The sequence below is a fragment of the Palaemon carinicauda genome, chromosome 33, assembly GCF_036898095.1.
Source record: "Palaemon carinicauda isolate YSFRI2023 chromosome 33, ASM3689809v2, whole genome shotgun sequence".
Lineage (NCBI taxonomy): Eukaryota > Metazoa > Arthropoda > Malacostraca > Decapoda > Palaemonidae > Palaemon > Palaemon carinicauda.
The window spans coordinates 13,034,347-13,053,670 of record NC_090757.1 but is presented as its reverse complement, the minus strand read 5'-3'; the positions used below and the strand labels follow the sequence as shown (position 1 = coordinate 13,053,670).

Genomic DNA, 19,324 nt, shown 5'->3' with positions numbered 1-19,324 from the left:
TCACAACCCGCGCTAGCTGTATATGTTTATATAAGTAAAATTTACAGTTTACACTGCAGGTTACAGCATTTTACACCTTGAGAAGTAGTTGAATTGAAAATATTGATTCTGAACTTTACTGACATTAATATAGCATTACCTGTATTACTATACATGTATTCTAATTTAGCCATTTAAATCTATCTTTCCACCAAGGCACTTCCCCCAATTTTTAAATTAGCATAGCACCAACGTATCCCTGCATATTGTAAGAGGCGACTAAAAGTGACGGGACGAGGGCACTGGGAATCCCCTTTCCATTATAGAAATTTTCAACTGTACTCCAAAAGGCACTAGAAGAGTTGGAAGACCCAGACCTACATGGCTGAGGACTATGAAGCATGAAGTAGGAGATGATGAATAGCGAAGTATTAATTAGCTCAGATAGAGATGACTGGCGAAATCTAGCTTGGGCCCTAAGCGTCAATGGGGTAGACAATGATGATGATGCGGGATATACGTAAGCATTTCTCTGGATTACATTTATCTTTTCCAATTTCTGATATTCAAAATACTGCCTCTTTAGATTTCAAATCTTTCCTTATCTACTTCACGACCCAAAAAGAATTCTCTTTCATCTCCCTGCTGTCTAGAGATTCTAATTTCAATTCTCCTAAATTTTCTTTGCTCTTGCTACCTGACACTTGGTGCCTCCTTTCTCAACTAACTATATACTGTTCCAGCAGCTTCAGTCTTTTTTTTTTTTACTTTACTTTACTTTCTCAAAGTGCTCTTTGTAAATCTCTATTCTAACACTATGACACTATAAATTCCTTTCCAGATATGCTATGGTTTCACTGGATTCCCTGCTTTTCTTTAGATACTTAATTTCTCTCTCAATTTATTCTAATTTTCATATTCTTTTTAATTTTCCATGTCTTAATTTATCCTCTTTCTCACATCTGTTATACATTTTCTTTGAGTCTGCTAATACTTATCATTTATAACTCTGTAAAATGTTATTTTGATTATAAAATAAATTTTTGAATATACTTACCCGGTGATTATATAGCTGCAACTCTGTTGCTCGACAGACAACTCTACGGAAAAACTCGCCAGCGATCGCTACACAGGTTGCGGGTGTGCCCAACAGCGCCATCTGTCGACCAGATACCCAGCTCTCAATGTAAACAAAGACTCAATTTTCTCCTCGTCCCACTGCGTCTCTATTGGGGAGGAAGGGAGGGTCATTTAATTTATAATCACCGGGTAAGTATATTCAAAAATTTATTTTATAATCAAAATACAGTAACATTTTTCAATATTTAACTTAGCCGGTGATTATATAGCTGATTCACACCCAGGATGGTGGGTAGAGACCAGTAATATATGTTTACACTTTTATGAGCTAAGAGTTTTTTATTTCATTTTAGAAGTTATCCAAATAACAAAAACAAAATAAATAGGTACCTGGTAAGGAAGTTGACTTGAACAATTACTCTGCCTTTTAAGTACGTCTTCCTTACGGAGCCTCGCGATCCTCTTAGGATGCTGATCGACCCCTAGGATCTGAAGTATCAAGGGTTGCAACCCATACAACAGGACCTCATCAAACCCCTAATCTAGGCGCTCTCAAGAAATGACTTTGACCACCCGCCAAATCAACCAGGATGCGAAAGGCTTCTTAGCCTTCCGGACAACCCATAAAAAAACAACATTTCAAGAGAGAGATTAAAAGGATAAGGAATTAGGGAATTGTAGTGGTTGAGCCCTCACCCACTACTGCACTCGCTGCTACGAATGGTCCCAGTGTGTAGCAGTTCTTGTAAAGAGACTGGACATCTTTCAAGTAAAATGACGCGAACACTGACTTGCTTCTCCAATAGGTTGCGTCCATTATACTTTGCAGAGATATATTTTGCTTAAAGGCCACGGAAGTTGTTACAGCTCTAACTTCGTGCGTCTTCACCTTAAGCAAAGTTCGGTCTTCCTCACTCAGATGTGAATGAGCTTCTCGTATTAACAATCTGATAAAGTCTGACCAAGCATTCTTTGACATAGGCAAGGATGGTTTCTTAACTGAACACCATAAAGCTTCAGATTGGCCTTGTAAAGGTTTAGTACGCTTTAAATAGAACTTAAGAGCTCTAACAGGGCATAAGACTCTTTCTAGTTCATTGCCTACGATCTCCGATAAGCTGGGGATATCGAAAGATTTAGGCCAAGGCCGAGAAGGCAGCTCATTTTTGGCTAGAAAACCAAGTTGTAGCGAACAAGTGGCTTTTTCTGACGAAAATCCGATGTTCTTGCTGAAGGCATGAATCTCACTGACTCTTTTAGCCGAGGCTAAGCATACCAGGAAAAGAGTCTTCAGAGTGAGATCTTTCAGGGAGGCTGATTGTAACGGCTCCAACCTGTCTGACATGAAGAATCTTAGTACCACGTCTAAATTCCATCCAGGGGTAGCCAAACGACGCTCCTTGGTGGTCTCAAAAGACTTAAGGAGGTCTTGCAGATCTTTATGTTTGGAAAGATCTAAGCCTCTATGCCGGAAGACCGATGCCAACATGCTTCTGTAGCCCTTGATAGTGGGAGCTGAAAGGGATCGTCCTTTTCTCAGGTATAAGAGAAAAACAGCTATTTGAGCTACAGAGGTACTGGTCGAGGATACAGAAACTGACTTGCACCAGTCTCGGAAGACTTCCCACTTCGATTGGTAGACTCTAATGGAAGACGCTCTCCTTGCTCTAGCAATCGCACTGGCTGCTTCCTTCGAAAAGCCTCTAGCTCTCGAGAGTCTTTCGATAGTCTGAAGGCAGTCAGACGAAGAGCGTGGAGGCTTTGGAGTACCTTCTTTACGTGTGGCTGACGTAGAAGGTCTACCCTTAGAGGAAGACTACTGGGAACGTCTACTAACCATCGAAGTATCTCGGTGAACCATTCTCTCGCGGGCCAGAGGGAAGCAACTAACGTCAACCTTGTCCCTTCGTGAGAGGCGAACTTCTGTAGTACCTTGTTGACAATCTTGAACGGTGGGAATGCGTAGAGATCCAGATGTGACCAATCTAGGAGGAAAGCATCTATATGTATTGCTGCTGGGTCCGGGACTGGAGAGCAATAGATTGGAAGCCTCTTGGTCAGCGAGGTTGCAAAGAGATCTATGGATGGTTTTACCCCAAGTGGCCCAAAGTCTCTTGCACACATCCTTGTGGAGGGTCCATTCGGTTGGAATTACTTGCCCTTTCCGACTGAGACAATCTGCTATGACGTTCAAGTCGCCTTGGATGAACCTCGTTACTAGGGAGATGTCTTGACCTTTTGACCAGATGAGCAGGTCCCTTGTGATCTCGTACAACGTCAGTGAGTGGGTACCTCCTTGTTTGGAGATGTACGCCAAGGCCGTGGTGATGTCCGAGTTAACTTCCACCACTTTGCCTCGAAGGAGAGACTTGAAGCTTTTCAAGGCCAGATGTACTGCCAACAGCTCCTTGCAGTTGATATGCATGCTCCTCTGACTCGAGTTCCACAGTCCTGAGCATTCCCGACCGTCTAGTGTCGCGCCCCAGCCCACGTCCGATGCGTCCGAGAAGAGAACGTGGTTGGGAGTCTGAACAGCCAGGGGAAGACCCTCTCTTAGGTTGATATTGTCCTTCCACCAAGTCAGACAAGACTTTATCTTTTCGGAAACCGGGATCGAGACCGCTTCTAGCGTCTTGTCCTTTTTCCAGTGAAAAGCTAGATGGTATTGAAGAGGACGGAGGTGTAGTCTTCCTAGTGACACAAAATGTTCCACGGATGACAGCGTCCCTACCAGACTCATCCACAGCCTGACTGAGCAGCGTTCCTTCTTCAGCATCTTCTGGATGGATAGCAGGGCTTGATCTATTCTGGGGGCTGATCGTCTTGTTGTTCAGCAACGTCCTCATCAGAGGGTTCCTCATCCGAAAACTGATGAGGAAACGGCAACGGAGTGGGCAACGTCTGGCTCGCTGAGTCCGGTCGCACTGGTGCATGCGTGACGGAGCCGGACACAACATCATGGAACTGCTGCACAGTCTGTGAACTGTCAACAACCATGGGTGCGCGAGAAAGCACAGCGTCAACCCGAGACTGTCTAGACCGTCTGGGTTGTGCAGTCAACACCCTACCGGGTTGCTGAGGTTGACGCACTGCGTCAAAACAAGTCACCTCTGCTGGTTGTTGAACGTCCTGAACGTCAACAACCACCTCCGAGCGTCGCTTAACGTCAACGTGCGGCTGGCAACCCACACTGGGTCGCATCGGTGGAGGAACCACCTCAACTGGTAGACGCGAGTAGGTTACCTCAGCGTCAACAGGGCGCACAACCGACCGGTTGGAAGGTTGTTGGCCAGAAGGTTCGGTAGCAACCTTCTCCGCATTAAAGTCCTCTATCAAGGACGCAAGCTTGGACTGCATGTCTTGCAGCAAAGCCCATTTAGGGTCTACGGGAGCAGGTGCGGCAACAGACGGGGTTAGCGACTGAGGAGGTACCGCTTACCATCCCTGAAAGCCTTGTTATGCATGACATAATTGTACAGCAAAACTTCAAAGGCTCGAAAACAGCTGTGAGGTTGACCTGTAAAAAACTTGGAGCGTCTCCTGGCCAGGCGCCAGGGAGAGTCTACGAGAATTGAGAAGTCTATCTGGGCAGAGGCATGAACTCCCAAGCCGAGAACTTCTCTCGTGTCATATCAGACTCTCGCTCTATAAACCAGTTTAAAAGAAGGGAAAGCAAAGGCTGTATCCCCCAAACTCCTCCTGGTGAAAAACCAGTCGCCTAGCCAACGTAAAGCTCTCTAGGAGAGCGAGAGAGCACTAGCTTAAAAACAACGGCTTCGAAGTAGCTAGGCCTAGTGTAAGCTCTGACGTTTAGGCGAACGAGGAGCAGCAGTTACAAAAAGATCCGGACAAAGATCCTTAAAAAAATCATCATGATTTAATTAAAGTCCATAGGGGGCTAAGCAGCTTTAGGCTCCTCTCCATCTGACAGAGTCCTCAAGGGAATATCAGTAGGAGGAGGAACAGCAACTTCCTCATCTACAGGAACCTTGTCCGATAAAAGCTGAGTCTCAAGCAAGGGAGAGACCTACCGTGGTGGCAATGCTTTACAAGCAGAGTCCACACTCACTGGTGCATTAGTAGCGGACCAGAACACAACGTCATGTAACTGCTTGACAGTCTGTGAACTGTCAACAACTGAACTGTCAACCAAAACAGGTGCGTGAGGACGCACAGCGTCCACTCGAGACTGCTTTGACTGCCTAGACTGAGCAGTCAAAACAACTCTAGAATGCGGAGGTTGACGCACAACGTCAAAACAAGTCAACTCCGATTGTTAGTGAACGTCTTGAACGTCAACAGGAGCATCAGCAAGTGGCCTAACGTCCAAATGCGGCTGAAAAACCACACGAGACCGCATCGAGTGTGGTTCTCAACAACCTGACTGACGTGACTAAGCTACGCCAACGTCAACAGTAAGCACAAAGGAACGTTAGGTTGGCTGAAAGCCAGGATATCGATGAGATAAACGGCTAGACTCAACGGACTAATCGGCAGAATTGTCTTCCATAAGGGAGGCAAGCATATACTGCATGTCTTGCCATACAACCCATTAAGGATCAACGGAAATGGTTGTGGTAAGAGACGAGGGTAACGTCTGTGACCGCAACACTTTGCCAACAAAAAAAAGACTCACGGAGTCTGTGTTACGCTTTTGTTAGGCGGCGAGCAGTTATCCGATGACTGCATAGGGTCAGAGCTGTCCTAATGGTTGTAATCAGGACGCTGGACCTGTCCTGAAAGGACTGACTTTCGCTTAAGGGCTTCGAAACCTTGTGACAGGTTTCTTATGCGAAAAGCCTTCGGATGACGAGGAGAAACAACGTCTCTCTCGTCTTATGGTAGGGGAGATCTTGGTAAGATACACCCGATACCATAGAGGGAAAACGTCTGTTCGTTGATCAAGGTCTCTCGAACCCATAAGTCGTTTGACATTACTTCTCCCCTGGGCTTGGGAGCATGCAAGAGGTCCCGGACTAGGTGAACGACAGGCACGAACAGACGAACCCTCGGACGCAACACTGTAACACTTTGCGCATATCACTTTATCATTTCGATTTTCTGTTTTGCACTTATTTCACTGAAATCGAAACTTTTACTGATTTCTACCTGAAACACGCAATTCTACCCTTCATTAAAAGGTAGTAATTGCGAAATCAGTCATATAATGCAAGCTCATTAATACCAGCAAAAAACAGAAAACATATTTTAAGATAAAAAAATCAGTGGCTGGGAAAGAGACTAAACACTAGTTCATATAACTACGTTTTCAATCTCTCACCGCACACAGCCTGGGGACGAGAATAAAAAACTAAAAACGTTTTATCCTTCCGCCCCGTACAGCGACTAGGGACGAGAGTAACTCGAGAACAACGTTACCCGCTTGAACAGAACGTTTTCTCTCCTCTCTCTCCCTCCGTCTCTATCTCTCTCTCTCTTTCTCTCTTGATTTCGCACCTAAGAGTAGAGCCCAATTATATTTCGTCAAAAAAACATGTTATTTGACTAAAGGAAAAAACAAGGTTTTTCAAATAAAAAGTTCCTTTAAAATAGAATTTAAAACATTTAAGCTAAGAAAGAATGAACAAAACGTCAGAATCGATTTACTCTTACTGCAAAGTGAAACCGTGATACACTCTCTCTCTATCGTAACGATAGAGCGCATGTTGAACGTCCTGAACGTCAACAACTGCGTAGCATAAATAAACTAAACGTTAGTTCATCTTTGAAAACAGTACGAAGACTATCAAAGAAATTCTTTCATAAAATATTACATTTAAAAAGTTTTAAATCCTTAGCTCTTTAAAAGCTAATTACGATATAAAGGGCTCAACGTTGATTAACTTCGGTTTCCAAGTTAGGACCGCCTACTCTCAGGAAAGGTCGCATATAAACAAAACATTAAAATTTATTTTTATATGTTTATAATAAATGGAAAGTTAATCGAAGATGCCTAATAAAGGCGGAGAGATATAAAATATATAGAGGAAAATCTATAACGTGATAAGATAATTACTAAAAGCCTAAACACACTTCCATCTAAGGGAAGGGTCGGCCATTTAAAAGTGAAAGAAAGTCCATACTCTCTTTGTCACCATAATTAAATCTATCCAAAACGAGTTCAAGATTTAAGATGAAGATAAAACACCTGCATAGCGAAAGCTCAAAACTAGAATATAGTACTTCACCAAATAGATGTGAAAAACTCCAGTTTAGCAACAGCGAGTAAAGTACGTCTTGTCGACACCTCGACAGAGAGAAAGTTGAGTCTTTGTTTACATTGAGAGCTGGGTATCTGGTCGACAGATGGCGCTGTTGGGCACACCCGCTACCTGTGTAGCGATCGCTGGCAAGTTTTTCCGTAGAGTTGTCTGTCGAGCAACAGAGTTGCAGCTATATAATCACCGGCTAAGTTAAATATTGAAAAATAGCTCTTTTACTTTGATAATTAATCTATTCTTAGCTCTACCGAATTCCAGGACCTTTCACTTGTTTTTCTTTCCAAAACCTAACCTTTCAATTACATTCTCAAAATAACTCAACCTATATCTACTCCACAATGCCCATAATAATATCATCCTCCTCCACTGCGACACTTCTGTCTTTGCATTTGTAATCTTTCATAAAATTCTTGTTTGGGTTCTGGGTTTCTGGTTTGTTATGCATCATCTTGCACTATCCTGTTTCCTTAGACCTTATTAACCTCTAAAATCTGCTCTGTACGTGAAAAATTGTAAGGAGTCACACAATGCACTTTAAAACTCCCTAGTGTTCTAAGAACCAAAATGTGGATCTACAAGTCATGCCTGGTTCTTCTTTGAAATGATCAATCCTAAGAAGTTGAGAAGACAAAAATGGAACAAGAAAAGGGAACGAAGATAACTACTAAACAATAAAAGTGAAATTTAGGTAGTTGACCTTTCTTACCCACAAGAGGCTAGAATTAAGGGGGGGGGAAATATGCATAGTAAATCATGGGAGCCAATATAAATTACGCCCTAGGTTCCCTAGGTTCCCTTCATCAGGATGCTTTTCTTTATGTAATAGATCTGAATCCCCAATACTACAGCATGACATATTTCAAAGCTCTAGGTCCCTTTGGTCCTTGGAGTCATGAATTACTTCCTGTACATGACAAAAATTAAATAAAAAATGAAAAAAATAAATTAATAATTTAGAAATTCATGAAGCCCTATATGCAAATAGCCTCAGCGCAACATCCAGCTCCCAACAAGAGTCAAATTAAAGATAGTGACCCACCATGTACACCTTACCTTCCTAACCCATGCTTGCTGACCGGCTGATAATTCTTCCTGCGACAAAATCTTGACACCCGTGGATCCTGTAAACTGACCTGGCTCCTGTTTGCTCAAAGCCCAAGTCTGCATCTGAAAATAAACCGGAAAAAAATATGATTATACCTAAGAATAGCAATTGAGAACTAATTTTTTTTCGTAACATCTGAAAATAAACCGGAAAAAATTATGATTATACCTAAGAATAGCAATTGAGAACTAATTTTTTTTCGTAAAAAGACAACATTAGAAGTTAACTTTTTTATAAAAAGTAATGGCAGTAATATGGAGAAGAAATGAAATTTCATGGTAGTAACTACAGCAGATATAATTGAGATTCATTTGAAAATATCCTCCCCCAATTCTAATTCACTATCCAAAAGTTACATGTTAAAATTATCTTACATCTTTTTGAACATTATGAAGTGTCTTGAGGGCTTCCATATCATTTGGATTGTCCTGCAGCTTCCTCATGGCACTCAGCCGTGACGATACAATTTGCGAGATGTCTACTGCCTGGAATAAATAAGAAAGTATGTGGTTCTTGAAAAACATCCTTTTTCATTAAAAAAATCCTTGTGTATACTTTAGCTTAACTTTGTTGTCTTAAGGATTGCTAGAGTTAGAAGATTTTCTGCTGGCTAGATAACTATGTTGTTAATACCCACCTCTTTGGAGATTCAGAAATTTGAGATACAGTACTGTACTCACTTCCTATACAGACAAAGTTACAGCTGCAAGTAACTAACTAATTTGGGAGGCAAAAATATGTTTCTGTCGGGCAGGCTTCATAAAAAGGCCATGGATATCTGGTGATTTATCAAGGAGATGCCTTTTCCTTTATCTTCCTTCAAGGTATTCATTTTCCAAACCATTGTTACTGCCCTCCCTTTAGTTTTAGTGGCTAACCTGGAGGGTAAATACCCTTGCATGGTGTGTTGGCTCTGCCATGTTGACCAATTTTATCTGATAGTCTATGAGATGTGCAAGTCACCATATCCTTATATATATATTTGTGCACACAGTTTCTATTATTATTATGATGTTCATTTTCAAATATGATAAGACCTTTTTATTGCTTTCAATTCTCATTCTGTCCAGAGATATTGCACAAAATCCAGGACCAGTGCATCATAGACCTTGCCGGTGTTGTCTGATGCATTGAAATAATCGTGGACTGCATGACAATATTCAAGACCTTGCACTTTCTTCCAGACAGTATGATATTTTATTATGCTCAGAAACTTTGGCTTCTCAGATGAGGCACTCATCTGAGCTCCTTATTCCAAGTTTTAAGAAAGCAATAATTTTGAAATGGGATGCCATTCAAAGGGCAAAGTGACTGTCGGTGTATATCAGAACAGAGTACCATACTTCTTATAAGTTTTGCTATGAATGTGGAATGCGGATGTCATGAGATTCAGGTAATAAAAGTTTGTGGCAGACAAATTTTATTTTTGTTTGATCTATTGGAACCAGACTTGGATGATCCTATCTTTACCTGTCTTACCATAATGGCTAAGATGAAAGATGATCATAAAATAGCCTCTACAATATTATGCTTGCTTGTGATTTCAACGATCACAATAGGGAGTGGTTAAATTCTGTTTCTCCTACTGGTCGCCATGGCTTAAGAGCTTTGGACTTTGCCTCTAATTCAGGCTTTGAGCAAATCATAAGAGTATCTACTCACAAATCTGGTAACTACTTGGACCTAGTATATAAGGACTGCCCTCGTGTTATAACAAGTAAGGTTGGTTCTCAAGTTGTGACGTCTTATTAAGCCTTGGTTTCGTTAGTCATTAAGACTGAGCAGCCTGTCCCTGATGTCATACTCATGTAAGATACTTATATATAAAATCTAAAGCAGACTAAAATCACAAATTTTAAGTAATTTGTATTTTTCCTAACAGTACTTACCTCGAACTACTTTCTTAGGAGTATCTGGGGAACTCCTCCCAACCGACCAGAATTTTGTGTAGTTTCCCCTATCTCCGTTTTCCCTAACTGGGTCCCTCTGTGACAGATGGATACTCGCCCTGAAGCGACCCAGGTCAGCGAGCGAGCGAGCGCATGGTGCTAGGTCTCGGTCGTCAGTAAGCTTTGATAACTCTAATTCGAACTCCTGTAAGACACTCGGGGAAGGCTGGGCGGGCAATAACCCGAAAGTAGTTCGAGGTAAGTACTGTTTGGAAAAATACAAATTACTTAAAATTTGTGATTTGTTCCAACACGGAGTACTTACCTCGAACTACTTTCTTAGGAGATTTACACCTTAGGAGGTGGGTGTGGACTTACAGGCCCGGGAGACCCCATTAACACCATGCGGGCAAACCTAGATAGGAGGCTAGGTTTCGACGACATATACGATAGGGTAGGAGACTCGGGGGAACTACTCAAAAAACTTTCTAATGCCTATGTAACTCACCTTTATAACAAAACATCCAAACATGGGCATCTCCAACAATCAACTCTCACATGGGCGGAGGATAAGGAAAGGGAATCAGAGGGGAAGCAAGGAAAGGGGGGGAGTAAGGAGGAACTTGTATCGCTTTGAATTACTTCCCACGGGCTTCCCCGGGGCTTCAACCTTAAACCTGTTGGAGTGCGGAAATGACTGGCCCAATGGAGGAAGAGTCCAGAGACTTCCTTGTACAGTCTTTCAGGTAATGGGCCGTAAACGTAGACTGTCTGGACCAAGTACCTGCTTTCAGAATCTGGTCAATTGCCATGTTCTTGTCGAAGGCCAAGGAAGTGCTGAGGCCTCTAATGTCATGAGGACGGGGTTTACCCGGCACCGTGGAACCGTCACTGTCGTAAGCCTTCTTTATAACTTGTCGCAGCCAGAAAGAGATGGTATTCTTGGACACTGCTTTCTTCACCGGTCCAGAGGAAACAAATAAGCTTTTCATCCCCAAGCGAAACCTGGCTGTCCTTTCAATATACTTTCTGACTGTTCTGACAGGGCACAATAACAAGTCTTCGGGGTTGTCCGAACGTGGAATTGATGGGACTGAGAAACCCCCGAACCTAGGGTCTAAGACAGTGGGATTTTGAGTTTTGGCTACAAAGTATGGCAGAAACTTAAAACTCAGGTCTTTCCAACCCTTCAAGTGTGAGACCACGAACGATAATCCGTGGAGCTCGCTAACTGGTCTAGCGGAGGCCAAGGCTAAGAGGAATACCGTCTTAAGAGTAAGGTCTCTATCATGAATATTCCTGAGTGGTTCGAAGGGCGGCTTGGAAAGGACTTTAAAAACCTTGGCTACGTCCCATTGCGGTACTCTAGAGGATCGGGGAGAACATGATTGCTCAAAACTTTTGATGAGCATAGTCCTTTGAGGAGGAAGATTTGGCCTAGTGCGGCTCGAACCCTCTTGATAGCCGGAACGGAAACACCTAGGTCGTCCCTCAGGTGGACCAGGAAGTCTGCGATCTTATGAATAGATGTGTTTAACAGTCTCAAGTTCTGGGAGGCGCACCACTTAACGAACGTTGCCCATTTTGCCTGGTAGACCATGACCGAGGATTTCCTTAGGTAACCGGACATCCTCGCAGCGGTCTTCGACGAGTACCCTTCCTTCCTTAGCAGATGCTCGATAACCTCCACGATGTAGCCGCAGGGATCGAGGGTTTTCGTGAAACTTTCTGAAGTGGGGCTGACGGAGAAGGTCTTCCCTGTCTGGCAGTGGCCACGGTGGAAGGATGGCTAACTCCTTCAGGTCTGCGAACCACTCTCTCTCCAGCCACCAGGGCGCTACCAAACTCATCTGCGTGTTCCTTGACCGTCTGACTCTGTTGAGGACCTGTCTGAGGGTCCCGAAGGGGGGGAAGGCGTACACGTCGAGACTGTCCCACGAGTGTTGGAAGGCGTCCTCGAACGCTGCTGCTGGGTCTGGTATTGGAGAGCAATAAACGGGGAGCTGGGCGTTGAGCCTCGTGGCGAACAAGTCTACCACCGGCGACCCCCATCTGTGGAGGACTGCCTGAGCTTTCTCCGGGTGTAGGAACCATTCCGACCCTACCACCTGACCTGTCCTGCTGAGGCCGTCGGTTAGACGTTCTTCTTCCCTGGAATGAATCTGGCCGTTATTCCGATGGGCTCCTTCTCGGCCCATTCCAGGATACTTGCTATGAGGTTGCACAACTCCCTTGACTTGAATCCTCCCTGTTTCTTCACGTAGGTTACCACGGTGGCGTTGTCGCCTATGAGGGCCACCGTGTTTCCTCAGAGACGATGGACGAACCTTGTGAGTGCTTCCTTGACCACCTACAGTTCGAGTATGTTTATGTGTAAGGCCTTCTCCTCCGGAGACCATTTTCCTTTCGCTGTTTCTTCTGTTAAGTCATGAGATAGCTGGAAGCCAGCCAGCGTGCATGCCCACCAGTCTAGCCACGATGTCACGTTCACAATATCTTGCGCAGTATCTTCCATCATGGAAGCTTCAGCTGGCGAGAAGCACACTGGGGCAGAGAGCGTCCTGTCTTCCTAGCTGCCTTGGTTGAGCGTCGCTATTGCCGCCTCCACTGCGCAGGGGCCAGAGTGCCGCCCGTCTGGGACATAAAACCTCTTCTGGGTCCTTAGCCCTGGAAGTAGCTTGAAGGACCCTTGGGCCCTGAGGGAGTTTACTTGGCCTGCGACATACTTGTCGTCGTGTTCCATCCCCAACTTCACGTCTGGAGCCAGTGGGAGGGTCAATGATGGTTTCTGTTGGACGGGGCTATCCACCATCCTCCCCAACCCTGAGAGCCAAGCCTGCTCAGTCGACGGCTTCGGTTCGTCTAGTCTGTGATGGTGTCTAATAAGGGGTAGGACCTTCCTGTATGAAGACACCTCGTCAGCGTAACACTCTCCGGCGTCTATGAGACCGTCAGCTACTCGGTCCTCCGTGTCGGGTGCCTCGACGAGCACGGATAGATCCATGTGGGAGGCTGCGTCGTCTTCTTCCAGCCGGTTCGATGGAGCGAATCCCTCTGTCAAGGGTGGACCCGCCGAGACGGAAGTAGCCTTCATGGGTCTACCTCCGCTCGGGAAGGCCCGTGGGGTACTACCCGTTGACCAGAGCGCTTTGACAGAGCTGCCGAGGCACCGGGTACGAACGTCATGGTGCCAGACCGAAACAGCGACTCTCTCCGCTGGGCGGATGGAGCCGGTGACATGGCGGGCATGGCAGGGCAAAGCCAACATGGGTCGAAGGCTTCGACCAATGGCCGGATCGAGCCGACGACATACGGGGCAAGGGCGCAGGGGCGGCTCCAGAGGCCAATTAAGCAGACACTGGAGCGGCAGGGGCCCTGTTCGACCCACCACGGGGGAATGCTGCTTGAGCCCACTTGTCCTTGGAGGAGCGCTTCTTCTTGTTCTTCCTCCTCGAGGTCTTCGACCGCTTCCTGGAAGGGCCCAAACGAGATCGAGACTTCTTCCTTCGAGACCTCTTCCGCTTTCTCCTCGACTCCCGGGGATCGGAATCTTCGATGACGATGAGTCGGACGATGACGATGAGTAAGAGGAGGAAGAGACTCAAGAGGAGCTTGCTGAGTCTTCCGAGTCTTCTGTCGATGATGCGGGGTCCTGGAGCTATTGTACCAGCATGAAGAGCTGCATGAAGTCAGGCGGGAGCGTAGACGAAGACGCCGGGGGAGTCTGTAGATCCTTCCTGAAGGCGAACCAACCCTCGAATTCTTCTCCCTGATGGCGATCTGAAGGGCGTCCTTGGAGCCGTCCAGACGATGGAATCAGGGTCCGACAAACCTGTAGGGTGCCTCTCTTTGTCCAAACCTCCGCCAGGCGCTGTGGTACCTGAAATACACTGCCACGATACAGGGGAAGGAGCCGATCCAAACTTCCCCCACACCCGGTCTTCAGCCGAGACGGGTCCTGCAGGCACCAGAACCTCATCTCCCGAACACACTCCCCCCCCCCCCCCCCCCAGCAGACCCCACACGTCTGCGAAGCAACAACTGACCCCACATCAATGACATCAGACTCATGGGGAACAGCAATGGGCCGTTCCCCCGCAACGGACTTACCTCGTCCCCTACTCTGGGTTGGGGAAGGAGACAGGGAGCCTCTCTCCGACGGAGCAGCAGGCGACGCTAACGGGGACGCAGGGCCTACCTTCTTGGGGGACCTCTTCGGCGCCTTCTTCATCTTAGTGCCGTACAGGGCCCAATGGATTTCCGGCCAGATTGCACACTCCGGGCACGTGGAAGAAGGTGAACATACACTACCCCTGCACGGGGAGCATAGCGAGTGCGGGTCTATCTCCGTCTTGGAAAGCCACGCACCACAAGACTTACCGGCCTTAGGCACGGGGCAACGGCGTTGGGATTCCATAGGGAAGCACTAACCACCAAGCAAACACTAGAACACTGGGAAAGGAGGTGGATAAGAGGGCACAAGGGAATGGGTATCACACGAGGGAACCACGTGGTAACACAAAGGGTCGGCCTGGATGTGAGAGAGCAGCGAGATGTAAACCCCGCCGCAACCAGAAGCTTACTGACGACCGAGACCTAGCACCATGCGCTCGCTCGCTGACCAGGGTTGCCTCAGGGGGAGTATCCATCCACCACAGAGGGACTCGATTAGGGAAAACAGAGATAGGGGAAACTACACAAAATTCTGGTCGGTTGGGAGGAGATCCCCCAGATACTCCTAAGAAAGTAGTTCGAGGTAAGTACTCTGTGTTGGAACAAATGACATTTTGAGTAATTTTTTGCATTTGAATTAGTCAATTGTATAAAAGTGCTAAGCCTGGTGTTCTCTTGAATGAGAATCTGGTGAATATAATTGATAGGTGTATTCCTTCTTATGCATTAAAATATAGAGTGAAATACAAACTTTAGTTCAATTATAATTGTAGACATTTTTTCTTTTTCAGAGGCAGGAGGCCTATCATCTTTGGAAGGATACCAGATTAGATTTGACTTGGAATAACTATACTCAGCTAAGAGCTGTTGCTTGGAGAGCTTATACTTCAACTGAAAAAGGATACAATTTGACCATAAAAGAAACCCTTTCTGGTACAACCCAGGAACATAAGTGGTGGGCTACCCTTAAATCTGCACTCTTTGGTGTAGACCAAACAGTTCCACCTTTACTTAAATCAGATGGCTCTGTCACTCACTGTCCAAAGGAAAAGGCAACCCTTTTGGCTGATGTGTTTGACAGCAAGTAGAGTTACTCTATCTTCCTCATTCCTGTTTTCCTAATGCTAAACTAACTAGTTTAGCTTTCAGTCCCATGAAATTAAAACACTACTGATGGACCTTGATGCTTATAAAGGTGTAGACCCAAAGGGTACTTTTCCGTCGGTTTTTTTATAAAAATATTTCTTAGCTCCCAAGTTGCCTGATATTTTCTGCGAATTAGCAAGAAGAGGTCCTTTTTGCACTTGTTGGAATATTGGTAATGGTAATCCATTACGTAAGTGTGTTTGTGGTAGCTGTACCCTTGAAGATTACTGCCCAATTTCCATAACTTCCATTTCTAAAAGTTTGTGTACATCTTTTGGTAAAACATCTAAATAAGTATGTTAAAGGTAATCATTTGTTCCCTAGTTTGCAATTTGACTTTTGCAAAGGCCTTGAGTCGTGTGATGCCCTTCTTACAATTGCCAATGTGCAAAAAAATTGTCTTGAATGTGGTCAGCAAGTTTTATGACTGGCCTTGATTTTAGCGCTGCCTTTAACTGTGTTAATCATGAGGCTAAGTATGTCGAAGACAGTGGCTCCTCAACATCCAGATCTGTATTGATAATGTTTCTTTAACTGTATACAACTCCTTTAAAATTTTGTGTGATTCTTGATTGAAAATTTACTTTTGAGAAACATATTTTATCTTTCTTCTTATGCAAGATCACTTATTTAGCATAAAATTATACCAATTTAAAGTTAAATTAAGCTATTTTAGGATGAAATAGCAATATTTTAGAATGGGATGATAGTATCTTAAAAAGACATGATACTAATTTAAAATGAAACAAATAGGATTCACTCAATCAGAAGAAATCTACAGTATATCTATCCCAGCAGTGTGCAATCCCACAACAAATAAGTTGGCAGCCTCTTATATCACAAGCATAGATCATCTTCATTCTGTAATTACTACAAGTACTTTTATCACTAACTACTTCAATTTTTCAAAGTTTGCTCTTCATACCAGGAGAAAAATAAGAAGTGTATAATAATAGTTCATATAGCAAACAAGTCTAAACAAAGTTAAGCAGAAAACTGACTTTAGCTACAATAAATGATGCTTTCCAAATCTAATGAAGACTGAAAAGATTGCTGACTGGCCACCAATTCAAAGTCAGATAATTGACATTATATGACATTTCCTCTTGTAAAATGCAATCAAAATCCACTCCTCTCCTCTTATGCAAAAAAAAAACTCTTTATACCAAATGTATCTGATTTAAGTTCCCAAATTCCAAGAAAAATATTTTGACTAAATACAGGTATTCATCAATTGTTCAAAAAAGGCCACAGAAACTAACATTGTTAATGAATCTTCCTGTTCTTACCGGAGCTTTCTCTTTCGAGAAAACGCTATCCTCTTCTTTCTTATTCTTCTCTTTTGGTGATACAGGAACCCAACCACTATCTGCAAAAAGTGCATAAGAAAAATAAACTATGTACACTTAAAGAATACCAGAATTAAATGGATTTTCAAATGTTTAAAATATTAATGCATAATTGTTTCATAGATAAAAACCTAATTATTTCAAAAAAAAATTTCCTAGTGTCTCTTTAAACCAAATCAAGTCCCCTTTTCTATATTACCTCATTCTGAGTCTTTGCTAGCTAGTGTGGCAGCCTTATTGAAGGCTTCCACTATATTTTCTGAACATTATGGACTTCCAATCTATCTCTTACCATCTGAATCAGTTCAGCAGTTTTTATATCTCCTCTAGTCACCCTCTGTATACTATTCCCTCGTCCCCCTTCCTTCAATTGAAGTTTCTCTTGTAACAGAGTTCAACACTTCAGTCTCAATACTTTCTAAATTTGCTCATCTGTCAATATCTGTCCATGACATACACATCCTCCACATACACTGAAAGGAGGTGGTTTCCGTCCCCCTTTCATCTTATATCTAATCATCAACATTTCCTATGATACAATCAAAGTCAATACAAACTTTGATACCATTAAATTTTACTCAAGTTTTCCTTGATATAAATTCAACAATGAAAATATTTCAGCAGACATCATGTATCACCTCTACCCACTAGCTCATTTTTTCTTTGATCTTTCCCGTCGCATTTTGATCCTATTACAAGATTCCAGGCAACCTACCTAATATAGAATCTTTACCATAAACCCCTATCACTAATTCACAATCAATTTTATTGCTGTGCCTCTCCAGAGGATAAAAGTCTCAAGACCTTCCAGCCTAGAAAAACACTAATAACTAGCCCAAATGCATTACCATGACTTAGAATTCCATGGGAGGCTGGTCAAATTATCTGAAAACGTCCACCTTAACAGCCAAACAGGAAATCCTGGAATAATCCTGTGACCCTCCCTGACCGGGGGAATGAACACAAGAGATTCCCAGACTGAACAAAGACATCCAGAGCTTGAAATCTTCCTCCTACAATGCTTTCTTCTACTGTATCGTTCCACTGCTCCTCGGACCAATCCACAAAAGAACATCAGGTAAGGTCAGGCAAAAAAACAGTCTTTATCTTTGGCAACACTTGCCATAAAGGTGATGAATGGCACACAATATAAAGTACCATAAAATATCAACACTGGTCATTATTATGAAGTACGACTCAATTATTTCTATACTAACCTGAGGGTCACAATGCTTCCTTCTCAAAACTAGCTAGATGTCAACCTTCATCCTAAAGTTTAAATTTCCCATTTTCTTTTACTGTAATAGTGATGCCCCTCCACAAAGCATTGTGTAATATGGCAGTGTATGCCAATAAGATTATTTGAGCAAGCCATATGATTAGGGCCATTTTCAGTCTCAAACTGGAAACATGTTCAATAACTTCTTCACCTCCCTAATCAGTGGGGAGGGCAAAGGGTGGGAGGGTCCATGATATGAATCCGAGATGAGTATGGAAATAACTATAAATTTCCATTAATTTCTATGAATCTTACCCTAGGTTCACTATGCTGACTCTCACATCCTGATGGAGGTGAGATAGTGAAGGAAAGACTTAATCTAAAACCATAGCCTAAATAATCACAACAATTAGCCGAGACTCGCTTTCAATAATCATAAGCTTAATGGTAACGACAAAAATCTGGCAATTCTTAAGCAATGCCTCACGAATCCCTACTGAAAAATATCTAACACTAAACACCCATGAGAACACAAAAATTAGTACCGTACCAACTTAAGGAATTTAATAAATATGAATTACCTCCAAAATATTGTACACTTTCCATAATCAACATTAACAAAATAGCTACCATAGTATCCAACTCTGCCCTACTCTCTTGGAAAAACTTAATACAGTACTAAACTATAACTTAATACATATTCAAAGTTAACTTTATCAATGTAAATCACTCTCTAATTCATATTCAATACTACTTATACATCACCCAAAAGCTCCCACCATAGGCAATGCCCCTTAACTCTTATTTGAAAACCAGGCTTCTTTTAAATAGTGCTTGGCTAAACCAATTTGATTTACCCGTGAGATGCTACCAAAACTCTCTCCAAACAAAATTTTCTACAGAAATTAAGGGAAGTACCTGCAATCCTAATATCACTGAACAGAACCTCTGAGGCCTTCATCTGATGAGAATTAAATTCTCTGTGAGCTTTGAATACTTAATCTTTAATAAGAAAAAACATCATATTCTTATAAAAAGAATGCACAGGAATCAAAATCAAATGAGGAACTTCTCCCTTAATGTTTTCAGTCTTGTTCAAAACTTGACATATCTAATGTGACAAAGAAACAAATCCTCTGATGTAGAACTCATCTTTTTCTCCC

General features: G+C 43.4%; 1 protein-coding gene across 17 annotated transcripts in view; it reads right to left on the bottom strand.

Moving 5' to 3' along the window:
• The window catches only part of LOC137625854 (protein Son-like), a 137,733-nt gene that overhangs the window by 27,411 nt on the left and 90,998 nt on the right, over positions 1–19,324 (bottom strand). For 14 of the 17 annotated variants that reach the window (XR_011040924.1, XR_011040925.1, XR_011040926.1 and 11 more), the window contains 3 exons: positions 16,856–16,962; positions 8,760–8,870; positions 8,334–8,447 (listed from right to left, as the gene is read on the bottom strand). Coding sequence is in view for 13 of the 17 variants with exons in the window: in XM_068356758.1 (XP_068212859.1) it covers positions 8,334–8,447; positions 8,760–8,870; positions 16,856–16,962 (332 nt within the window). In the remaining 4 variants the exon portion in view is untranslated. The remainder of the gene's footprint in view (positions 1–8,333; positions 8,448–8,759; positions 8,871–16,855; positions 16,963–19,324) is intronic. The other 3 variants (XM_068356759.1, XM_068356762.1, XM_068356764.1) reach the window with 1 other exon arrangement.